At 42.7% G+C, this 12,644-nt stretch overlaps 1 protein-coding gene across 2 annotated transcripts; it reads right to left on the bottom strand.

Moving 5' to 3' along the window:
* Window positions 1-4,639: 4,639 nt before the first annotated feature.
* Window positions 4,640-10,791, bottom strand: LOC110505971 (serine/arginine-rich splicing factor 5). 2 transcript variants are annotated; one of them, XM_036962568.1, is made up of 8 exons: window positions 10,634-10,791; window positions 9,773-9,904; window positions 9,611-9,681; window positions 8,407-8,559; window positions 7,974-8,046; window positions 6,410-6,483; window positions 6,152-6,259; window positions 4,640-5,897 (listed from the first exon to the last, which is right to left on the bottom strand). In XM_036962568.1, the coding sequence occupies exons 2-8, from the start codon at window positions 9,896-9,898 to the stop codon at window positions 5,498-5,500; spliced, it is 1,005 nt and encodes a 334-aa protein (XP_036818463.1). In that variant the 5' UTR covers window positions 9,899-9,904; window positions 10,634-10,791; the 3' UTR covers window positions 4,640-5,497. The 2 variants fall into 2 exon arrangements, with proteins under 2 accessions (XP_036818463.1, XP_036818462.1); XM_036962567.1 differs by having other exon boundaries at window positions 10,617-10,730.
* Between the last annotated feature and the right edge of the window lie 1,853 nt (window positions 10,792-12,644).

Raw genomic sequence — 12,644 nt, 5'->3', positions numbered from 1 at the left:
ATGAGATCCTCAGACCCCTAGTGAGACCAAATGCTGGTGCGGTTGGCCCTGGGTTCCTCCTAATGTAAGACAATGCTAGACATGTGGCTGGAGTGTGTCAGCAGTTCCTGCAAGAGGAAGGCATTGATGCTATGGACTAGCCCGCCCGTTCCCCAGACCTGAATCCAATTGAGCACATCTGGGACATCATGTCTCGCTCCATCCACCAACAGACTGTTGCACCACAGACTGTCCAGGAGTTGGCGGATGCTTTAGTCCAGGTCTGGGAGGAGATCCCTCAGGAGACCATCCGCCATCTCATCAGGAGCATGCCCAGGCGTTGTAGGGAGGTCATACAGGCACGTGGAGGCCACACACACTACTGAGCCTCATTTTGACTTGTTTTAAGGACATTACATCAAAGTTGGATCAGCCTGTAGTGTGGTTTTCCACTTTAATTTTGAGTGTGACTCCAAATCCAGACCTCCCATGTGTTGATAAATTTGATTTCCATTGATCATTTTTGTGTGATTTTGTTGTCAGCACATTCAACTATGTAAAGAAAAAAGTATTTAATAAGAATATTTCATTCATTCAGATCTAGGATGTGTTATTTTAGTGTTCCCTTTATTTTTTTCAGCAGTGTATTTTGGATGGTGTTCTCAACAACATGGATCACTGGTCACTTAAATGATGTTTACATACTGTATTCTACTGTATTCTAGTTAATGCCACTCCGACATTGCTCGTCCTAATATTTATATATTTCTTAATTCCATTCTTTTACTTTGAGATGTGTGTATTGTTGTGAATTGTTACGATTACAACTGCACTGTTGGAACTAGGAACACAAGAATTTAGCTACACACGCAATAACATCTGCTAAATATATATATGTGTGTGTGTGTGACCAATAACATTTTGATGTGCTTGTAATTGTAAAGGACTGGTGAGTTTTTCAGGTGAAAAAAATTAAGACTGGAAGCTAAGCACAGGCAAAATCCTAGAGGAAAACCTGGTTCAGTCTGCTTTCCACCAGACACTGGGAGATTAATTCACCTTTCAGCTGGACAATAACCTAAAACACAAGGCCAAAATCTACACTGGAGTTGCTTACCCAGAAGACAGTGAATGTTCCTTAGTTGCCGAGTTACAGTTTGAACTTAAAATCTACAGCAAGACCTGAAAATGGTTGTCGAGCAATGATCAACAACCAAATTGGACAGAGCTTGAAGAATTTTTTAAAGAATAATGGGCAAATGTTGTACCATCCAGGTGTGGAAAGCTCTTAAGAGATTTACCCAGAAAGACTCACATCTGTAATCGCTGCCAAAGATGATTCGGACATGTATTGACTCAAGGGTGTGAATACTTACGTAAATGAGATCTCAATTTCAATACATTTGCAAAGATTTCTAAAACATGTTTTCACTTCGTCATTATGGGGCCATTGTGTGTCTATGGATGAAAGATACATGTTTCTCACCCATTTTGAATTCAGGCTGTAACACAACAACGTGTAATAAGTCAAGGAGTATGAATGCATTCTGAAGGCACTGTACCTAGGCTTGCCATGGCAAAGAGTGGCGGCAGGGTAGCCTAGTGGTTAGAGTGTAGAGGCGGCAGCGTAGCCTAGTGGTTAGAGTGTAGAGGTGGCAGGGTAGCCTAGTGGTTAGAGTGTAGAGGTGGCAGGGTAGCCTAGTGGTTAGAGTGTAGAGGTGACAGGGTAGCCTAGTGGTTAGAGTGTAGAGGTGACAGGGTAGCCTAGAGGTTAGAGCGTTGGACTAGTTCAATACCCCGAGCTGACAAGGTGCAAGTTCATTCTGCCCCTGAACAGGCAGTTATAACCCACTGTTCCTAGGCTGTCATTGAAAATATGAATTTGTTCTTAACTGACTTGCCTAGTTAAAATAAAATAAAAGAGGTTGAATACTTATTTACTCAAGACAATTTCAGCTTTTTTTTTTTTTTTTTTAATTAATTCGTAAAATATTTCTAAAAACATAATTCCACTTTGACATTATGGGCTACTGTGTGTTTAGGTCAGTGACACAAAATCGCAAATTGCATAATTTTTTTAAAATTCAGGCTGCAACACCACATGTGGAAAAGGTCAAGGGGTGTGAATACCTTCTGAAGATGCTGTACCTAAGTAGAACCAGTACAGGTAATTGCTCAAATAAACATAAGTATCACAATTATAAATAACTTCAAATTCAGAAAACCAGACGGCACTTTTTTTTTTTTTTAATGTACAGATAGACGGGGGCACGGTCAGACATAATTTACAAATGAAGCATGTGTTTAGGGAATATCTGCCATATCAGAGGCGGCAGTAGGGATTTACCAGGGACGTTCCCTTGATTTTGTGTGTGAATTGGACCATTTTTCTGTCCTACTAAGCATTCAAAATGTAACGAGCACTTTTAGGTGTCAGGGAAATTGTACGGAGTAAAAAGTACATATTTTCTTTAGGAAGTGAAGTAAAAGTAGTTAAATATAAATATTGAAGTACAGATAACCCCCCCCCCAAAAAAAAACTACTTAGGTAGTACTTTAAAATATTTTTACACCTCTGGTCAGGGAGGTGACCAAAAACCAATTGACAGAACTACAGAGTTCCTTGGCTGAGATGGGAGATCCTGCCGGAAGGACAAGAGTCTCCAAAGCGCTTCACCAATCTGGGCTTTATGGAAGTGGGCAGACGGAATCCACTCCTGAGTAAAAGGTACAACAGCACACGTGGAGTTTCCAAAAAGGGCATGTGAAAGACAAGTGATCAGGGCACAAGTGAAAAGATTGTGGTCTGACACAGAAAAAAATAAAATGTGTTCTTTGGCCTGAAAGCAAAGTGCTATGTCTCGAGATAACCAGACAGTTCATCACCGGTTTAACATCATCCCTACCGTGAGGCATGGTGGTGGCAACGTCATACTATGGAGATGCTTTTCAGCCGGGAGACTGGGAAGGAGAGGGAACAATGAATGGAGACAAATCATGAGGACCTGCTTCAGAGCACAAATGACCTTAGACTGGGGGCGAAGATTTACATTCCTACAGGACAATGACACCAAGCACACAGCCAACACAACGGTGGAATGGCTTCAGAACAAGAATGTGAAAGTCCTTGAGTGGCCCAGCCAAAGCCCTGACTTGTATTTCATTTAAAGTCCGTGGAAAGACTTGAAGATTGCTGTTCACCACCACTCCCCATCGAACGGTAGAAAACCCCCAAATCCAGATGTGCAAAGCTGATACAGAAATACTCAAAGACGACTCAAAGATGTAATCACCGACAAAGGTGCTTCTACAAAGTACTGACTCGGGGGGTGTGAATTTTTGTAGTAAATGAGATCTGTATTTCATTTTCAATAAATGTGAAAAATTTTTAAAAAAACTTTGGCAATATGTGATACTGTTTCTATGCTTTACACACAGACAAAATGAGGGCAAACCCAACGTCATTCATTTTCACTGTCCGTAACATGACTATAGTAACAATTTGGAGGGGACAGCTGTCGAACCCATTATCACTTCAGATCAATCAACATGTGGTAATCACTGAACACATGTCTACACTTAGTTCAATTACGCCACCTAGTGGCACGAAAATCTGGCTGTTGACACATCTATAGAGTAAAATATTAGCAGTGAGGATCAAGTCTACGAAAGCTTAATCGTAGACTGACTTGACAGCTGAGAACTTCCATTCTCCTCGGTACATGCTGTAAAGAAGAACATGAACCCGGTGGTCCCCAGATCTGTTTCAGCTATTTGTAAAAGGACGTCACGCTGCTTGCTTAGCCGGGCGGCAAAATGAGGTCTAAGGCACTGCACCTCAGTGATAGAGCCGTCACTAGTCCCCGGTTCGAATCCAGGCCGGATTTTTTTTTTTTTACCTTTATTTAAACTAGGCAAGTCGGTTAAGAAAAAAATTCGTATTTTCAATGACGGCCTACTGGGGAACAGTGGGGGATAACTGCCTTGTTCAGGGGCAGAACGACAGATTGTCAGCTCGGGGGTTTGAACAACGCTCTAACCACTAGGCTACCCTGTCACACCAGGCCATCACTGGGAGTCAATTGGCCCAACGTCATCCGGGTTAAGCCGCCATTGTAAAGAATTTGTTCTTAAATTGACTTGCCTAGTAAAAAGGTCAACAGGTTTTTTTTTTAACAGGTAGCCAGCCATTCCTCCAGTCTGCTCACAGAGGATCGAACACAGGACATCTGCAAGCACATGACCGCCCTCCCTTCAGGGGACCGTCTTCACTTACACCACACCAAAAGCTAGCTAAAATCAGCAGCAGAAGTGGGGACATTTCAGGCTGAGGATCACACCCCCCCCCCCCCCATGTGATCTATAAGATGCCAATTTACACCCTTTTTTCAGGACCATTATCCTTAAAAATCAGATACATTTGCCCCCCCCCAAAAAAAAAGTTTTATTTGCAGCAACATGCAGACCCTGCTCTAAGATCACAAAATGTAGACGAGCAGAAAAACCAAGGACATTCGATCTCTGGAGCCACGTGTAAATAGGGACAATTTTTTTTTTGTTCAATCATTTTGAACAGAAAGAGTCAAATGACCAGAACATTCCAAACCTACACTCGGGGCTCGCCCATCAAGATGAACAAAGCATGCACACTTAGAAGTGGTGGTTTAGACTACGCAATTGTAGTCTTATGTTTATATATATATATTTTTTTAAAGACAAAAATCACTTAATTTGCAAAATGCTTATTCAGTATACTCAATCATCGTTAAAAAGCAACAAAAACCTAATAGTAGATAAAATTACTTCACAACACCCATCCAAATCATTTTGGTGGCATTTTAACTTAACTATTAATTAGAGTGTGGATTGGAACACAGATAAGACAAAAACAAGGGAAGAAAAAAACAACATTGTATTGATTAGACAAAGTTCACTTCAAAACAATTGTACATTTCATACAACTTATCAATCACAACGAGACTTACAAACCTGCAGGGACAACGATACAGATATTCAACAGGACAGCGACCCAATCAAAAGCTCTCAAATCACACTGTACATTTCATTAACAAAAAAAAGAAAGAAAAAATTTTTAATTATTCAGATAGCAATAAAAGACTAAATTAGAAGTTGAATTGGGGGGACGCAGGATCCAACCTATAATCATAAAATAACCAGTCCAGGGCCAAGAGGAACTGAACCAACCAGGACTAAAGCTCAGATTTTAAAATTAGATTGTGGGAGAGAGGGCATTACACCCAAGGCAAGGCTCCTCTTCATTTACAACCCACTAGCAGGCAGGCAGGCAGGCTGGCACAACGCCAGGTGCCACGGTTCCAGCATGACATTCCCTTCAGTCCATACATACCACTACACCAGTGGAGACTGGTGGTCACTTTTAAAAATCGGGAGGACAGACTCATTGGTATGGAACAAACAGAACTTTATCAGTGTTCCACTCCAACGAGTCTCTACTCCTTCCACTGGACTATTCCTCAACAGCTCCCCTCAGAGCGGCTCAGTGCTGGCTCTCCACCGAGGGGGACCGAGACCGGGACGGCTTCCGGGCCGGGGCAGGAGAACGGGAGCGTGGGGGAGGGGTACGGGAACGGGGGGCAGGGGAGCGGGAGCGTGGGGGAGGGGTACGGGAACGGGGGGCAGGGGAGCGGGAACGTGCGGGAGGGGTACGGGAACGAGATTTGGAACGGGAGGGGGAACGTGAAGTGGAGCGATGTGCAGCCCTGCCCCCTCCTCCTCCTCCTGAGGAAGGCTTCTTCTCCGGAGTACGGCTGGCAGAGCGGGGGCTCCTGGAGCGATTACGGCTCCTGCTGCGGCTGGGGGACTTGGAACGGGGGGACCGGGAACGGCTACGGGACCGGGAGTAGCTGCGAGAGCCACGGGAACGACTCCTGCTGCGGCTGTTGGAAGAGAACAATTTAATTAATTACATTTACACAAGTCCGTTGCATTCCAGTCCTTTATACTCCAATCTCAAGTCCCGTAGTAGTGCTCAACGCTGCAGGCCAATCTTTGAAGCTACATTTCTGTAGCTAGCTACACTGCCCCCAAACATCAAGACACGGTTGGGCTCACAATTCTAGATGCAAACGGAAAACCCCACAATCTTGTATTTATCCAACTTCACTACAAAATTGGAAGACGGGATGCCTACCGGCTCTTGCGATCCTCAGACAGCTTCAGCTTTCGTCCATTCAAGTCTGTTCCGTCCAGCTTATCAAGGGCGTTCTTCATATCACTGTGTGACGCGAACTCCACCACCCTGTCGAGTCAAATCACATTGAAGTTGACAGCTCATTTCATAAGAGCAGCAGGGCAGACCACATGTGTTTGTTTTATTAAAACAAGAGCGTTTCTAAATTGGACAGTCGTCCCCCATTTTAGCCCTTCCATTTTGTGCCTGACAATTCACCCTTCATTCTTGTTGGTTCGGTGGGCATCCACAAAGGTGACCTCTCCAACTTTCCTCATGAGATCTTTCAGGTCCTGTGGTGAAGCATACATGAGTCAGTGACAGACCAACACACGAACGTAGCTGAGAGAACTCTGACCCTGGGGCAAGAGAGAAAATCAGTAAAGCAACACGACAGTAAACCTCCCCCCCTGTAATACTGACCTCATCAAAACACAGTTACAATGTGATGTTCTGACATTTTCAGACGAGGGGCGTTTAAATAAGTGACGAGCCACTGCCATGGCTTCACAGCTAACCATTTCACTTAAAAAAGGAGAAACCTGAAACACTACTTAGTTTCCTGGAATTGTATTTCAGGTTTGTTAGTCAAATAGGAAGATGGTGAGACGCGACAAATCCTTTGAGGCGTCGTGTCTTGGACATGTTGTCGGTTAGTGGCAACTATAGTGGTTTTTAGGGGGCGTCGCTAAACTAAATATCAAGTCTATGGAGATTATAAGTATTTTCATTTCATCATGACCCGTTTTGATCAAGGGGTTCGTTCGGTAACCTATTAATTGGCCTAGCATAAATTTTCCACAAGTTTTCCCATTAAGACTAAGGTATAGGACTTTCTACTTCCTGTTCCTCCCAACCCTTAAACCCAATCACATGAGTTATATGTTACTTACCGTTCCATACCCAGGAAGACATTAGCAAAGAGCCACGTGTCCAAATAGAGGACCAATGGGAACCAATGCAGTCACAGTGTTAAGCCCTTGAGAAACGACCTCCCTCAGCCTTGACAGACCCGGACTCCGGCCAGCCTCCACAAGTAAAGGACCACCAGAGATCAAGTAGGGGAAGGAACGAAGGAAGAGGGTGTGCAGTGTGCCCAACTGTCAACACACCCAGCTCCATCAGCAACAGATAAAAGAACCAAACGGGAGAGTGTAGGGAACGTGGAGTGGGTTGAGGGAGTAACAGGCTGGCTGCATTCGGGTGGGGGGGGGGGGGTTTCCACCAGACCAGACCACAGAACCTCCAGACTGGGGCTTTACGAGGGACCATCCTAAGGCTATCCTGCGCTAGACCCCTTTCACCCGCTACGGGGCCCAGCCAAGATTTAGACCAGCGGCAACTGCGTGTAAGGAGAGGCACCAAATGGACACTATTGAAAACACAACCAGCAGAGGGCGCTATGCACATAACACCTCCAAGGAGGTTGTGCATGCAACTCCATTATAAACTAATAACCAGAATAAGAATAAGCTGTTAAAATAAAACTACGATGTGATTGGTTAGATTTACCTTCTGGTATAAGTGCTTATATATATTTTATTAATTTATTGTTGAAAGAAACAGTAAAAACTAAGTCAATAAATAAAACAATGAATTTCTGAATCCAAAAAGGGGCCTTGCCATTCTGTCTACCCTAATGGACTTTTGAGCATATAGCCGTGTCCTTTGGTAATAAATCAAAGAAAAACATGTTTTCAATAAGAATACAGCTTATAAGGGGGAAAAAAAAGCAGTATCAGTACATAGTAATGGTCTGAAGCAGACGGGTTTAACCCCTCACCTGCCAACTGATGCGCGACGACAGGTTCTCCACGATGATTCTGTGCTCAGTGCGCACTGGAGGACCATACCTACTGCAGGAAGGCAGGGAAAAGTTAAACACAGGGTGACCCGTTACTATTAGGACTGAAAGGTTTTGAAAGGAGCCTGACATTAAATGAAGCCACAGGTCAATAGATATAATGCATGAATGTACAGCATCGGATCAAGACAGGGTCACAATGTATTCTAATCACACCGGGGAAATTACTCCTCCTCCTAATTATTCAGTTGGTATGTTCAATACGAGTAAGACATGCTACTTCTGCACACGGAGCCACCAAGGAAGGTCAATGTCTCCGAGCGATGAAAGGGGGAACTAAAATCACACAGACTAAAACTCCATTCTGCTGCAGGTGAGAAGGTTGAAAATGAAGCGGTGTGGGTCTGTATACCTGGAGCCTCCGCCACCTCCACCGCGGCGATCACCAGACCCCTGGCGGTAGCTGCTGAAACGAGGAGAGAAACGTCCTCCTCCTCCTCCTCCGCCGCCCATCCCGGGTCCACCACCCCTCCCTCTTCTGGAGCGAGCATGCTCTATAGTCACCCTATTAATACAAATTAAAAAAGACCAGACAGACACTTATAACAGGCCTGTAGAAATGACAAAAATACTTTCTTCATCCTACGTAATCTATTTGTATTATCTGATTAACGTCTCTGAACGGGGGGGAGGGGGTCATTGAAGGTTTTAGTAGATCCAGAATTTTAAATAATGTGTCGGATCCGATTGTGTCGTGTTCAAACGGACTTGTCCGTCCAGATTCGAACGTGACATGGTACAGTAGCCAGAGAAACGGTCTAATTTATGCCGCTGCCCTTGCAATTTATGAGGCGGCGCGTGTAGCTTGTTGTTGGCTAATCATCATCCTAATCATTAATCCTATACATGAACAATTATAGTGCAATCAATTCACTTAAATCCTCTGTGATCAAATTACACTTCAACAAAATAATGTTACGGGAAATCTATTTCCAACTCCAGAAATGACATCAGAACAATCTGAGGTGCCTTGGGCTTTCTGGATGGAACAACCCAGTTGTTTACTTTAGTCCTTCAACACATTTTAACCTTAGTAGTTGTTTTTTTTTTTAGTATTTGTACTTTGCCTTTTATATTTTTGACAACTTATTTCACTCCTAATGGAAATAATGTACTTTTTACTCCATTCATTTTCCCCTGACACCCAAAAGTACTTGTTACATTTCGAATGCTTAGCAGGACAGGAGAAGGGTCAAATTCACACACTTAGAATGGAACATCCCTGTTCATCTCTACTGCCTCTGATATAACAGACTCACTAAAACACAAATGCATAGTTGGTAAATAAATACAAATAAAGTGTTGTCTGGTTTACTTAATGAGACATTTTAAATTATTTATACTTTTAATATGCAAGTACATTTAAAACAAAATCATTTTAAGACTTACTCAAATAGGTATTTTACTGGGTGACTTTCACAAGTCATTTTTATTCTACTCAAGTATGAAAATTGTGTACTTCTTCCAACACTGCCCATGTGTATTAAATGTCCAAACATAACATGTTGCAATTTATCTTTCTTGAGACTTTGCTCAATGTGTATCCAAACCATTACCTTTCACTACAGAGTTCCTTGCCATTCAGCTCGTAAACTGCATCATCAGCGTCTCTGTGGTCGTCAAACTCCTGATTAACGAGAGAGGGGGGGGTTAACTAATCAACAAACAAAACATTCACAATAGGTGTTTGATCAAGACACGAGGCAAGGCCGACTTACCACAAAGCCGAATCCGTTCTTCAAATTTACTTCCCGGATCCTTCCATAACCTTTGAAGAACTTCTCCACGTCCCGCTCACGAGCATGAGGGCTCAAACGACCGATAAACACTCGACATCCACTCATAGTTATCTGAAAAAACAACAAAAAGTTGACTTGGTGATTAACACAACATTTAACCCCCAAACACGTAGGTTGCCGACAAGGCCCAGATCAGTGTGTGCTAACTAGCTAACGTTAGCTAAGAGTTATCAATACTAAAAGTGCACTTTAGCCAAGTTAATTAGACTTAATGCTGGTTAGTAATAGCCAGATAGCCGTCTAGTCGGGGTTCGGCAACGTATACAGTTTCACATATACGCTAAACGAATAAACTACATACCGTTTAATATGAATTAAAACACAATCTTGATCATGTGTATACGTTAGTAAGCTAACGTCAGTCGCTAGCTATCCGGTCGCAGTTCGTGTTTCCACGAGTTCCCAGTTGTCTTGAACGCGGCATTTACAACCCGACGAAAAGGCCGCAATTATACGAAAAAAATGTTGTGTTAGTGGTGCTATTCTCTGGGCGCTGAAAACAGTAGTTGGGATATTTTTTTATTTTTTTTAACGTCATTGTATGTTACATCGGAGATCCAGCCCGTCCACAAAAATAATCGCAGTTTCGTCGGCTACGTACGTTATTAGCTAGCTAACGTTAACATGTCGTGCAGTTGCCTTTTCGCTACTCTAGCTAGTTTAGCTGCATTACTAGCTTAGCACTCGGGACAAAATATGAATCATTAACATTATTGATTCGCCAAAATATTTGTGCAAGTCTACTGACGACATTTACAATTATCGAAATTTGAACCTCACCCTTGCCGTTGTCTTCGTTACTTCTGGTAGTGTGCTTGCTTGGTTGATGTGTATCAAAATGGCGACTCCGAGTGAGAGAAAGATGAGGAAACCGGATGTTCATCAGCACCAAGGGTGGTGGGCGTGTTCCAGTCCTGCAGACCTATCAAAAAACGTTCCACAAGACCCATGCCACAGATATAACAATGAGACAGATATTTCACCGGATGTATAAATGTGAAGCATCCGGTTGATTTTTCAACATTTGGTGGTGAGAGGAAACCAAGTGGCCGCCAGTGGTAGAAGATGAAAGCGAGATGGTTTATGGCCAATATTCTGCTAATGTTCTCATCGATTAAATATTTGATCTCAAAACAGTGTTCATAACTAGAATATGATACGAACAGACTGGACTAAGTTTTCTAGACTTCACCCTTGGCCAAAGTTTTAAAAAATTGCGTTTAGGAGAGCAAGCGCAAATTGAGTTATTGCACAGGCGCACTTCAAATTAGGCGTTCCCTATCGGAAATATGCAAATCAATGCTAGAACGAGCCAATAGGCTCTCACTGGCTCGTATTTAGCTCTGCCCACCTTCTTGCTTGTTCTGCCCACTATGAGTAATTTACTCCCAGAGGAAACGACATGCTGTGGTCTATCTTGGGTTAGTTATAACAAAAATCTTTGCTCCTGCACTCTAAACATCTCTGAACAAAAATGTACTGAAAATGTACATACAAAATAGCCAGATCTTTATGACACATTTCCCAACATCCTGCTGGACATCTCATCTGACTGAACTCAAAATAAGATTTTCCTCCCATTCAATGGTGTTCAGACGGTGTGGCCAAACTCAAGGACAGGACAACATATTACTGCTATTCTTGTATCTTTACTCTATTACCATCCTTAACATTTGTGGCATCGTCTTACAATTCGGTAAAGCACATACATAATACAATAGAAAAGGTCTTCTCTGCAGAAAGTACCAAAAATTATTTCAATATAGAGCATGGAATACTGACCTTTACGGAACCCATTTCAATTTCAAGATGACAAAAAAAAAAAAATCTTCCTGAATTAAAAAACAAAACAAAACAACATAGATGACACTACACATTAAATTTTTTTTTTAAATATATAGATGATTTAAAAAAATAAGTATATAAACAAATAAATATAGTTTTTTTATTTTGCCCAGTTGTCATGGAGATGATGTATAATAATGAGACACCGGTGTAACAAACAACAGGTCATGTGATTTCCTTCCTGAGAGGGGGATGGGATACGGATGGCTGGAGGCAGACAGACAGACAGACAGTAAACCAAGGAGGAGAAGAGAAAGAAAGGACAATATTGTCCTCCAGAAAGACTTATGTACGGAATGCAATGGACTGGGCTTCAGAATGGATACTATTGACTCTACCAGAGCAGCTGTAATATAATGCAGGGACAGAACAGAATAACATGTAGCCTAACGTCTGTCTCATCTGGAAACAGCATTATTGATATTGTTTGATAGGATGGTAGTCAGTGTAATACTCTAGTCCAAGACTTGCTGACTGGTAGGACAACTGGCTGACTGGTAGGATAATTGACTGACTGGTAGGACAACTGGCTGACTGGTAGGATAATTGACTGACTGGTAGGTCAACTGGCTGACTGGTAGGATAATTGACTGACTGGTAGGATCAACTGACTGACCAGTAGGACAACTGACTGACCAGTAGGACAACTGACTGACCAGTAGGACAACTGACTGACTGGTAGGATCAACTGACTGACTGGTAGGATCAACTGACTGACCAGTAGGACAACTGACTGACCAGTAGGACAACTGACTGACCAGTAGGATAATTGACTGACTGGTAGGACAACTGACTGACCAGTAGGACAACTGACTGACCAGTAGGACAACTGACTGACCAGTAGGACAACTGACTGACTGGTAGGATCAACTGACTGACCGGTAGGATCAACTGACTGACCAGTAGGATCAACACAATATTATAGTAGAAAGACAACTTCCTCCCT

This window comes from Oncorhynchus mykiss, chromosome 25, assembly GCF_013265735.2.
Source record: "Oncorhynchus mykiss isolate Arlee chromosome 25, USDA_OmykA_1.1, whole genome shotgun sequence".
Lineage (NCBI taxonomy): Eukaryota > Metazoa > Chordata > Actinopteri > Salmoniformes > Salmonidae > Oncorhynchus > Oncorhynchus mykiss.
This window is presented reverse-complemented; position numbering and strand designations above follow the sequence as displayed.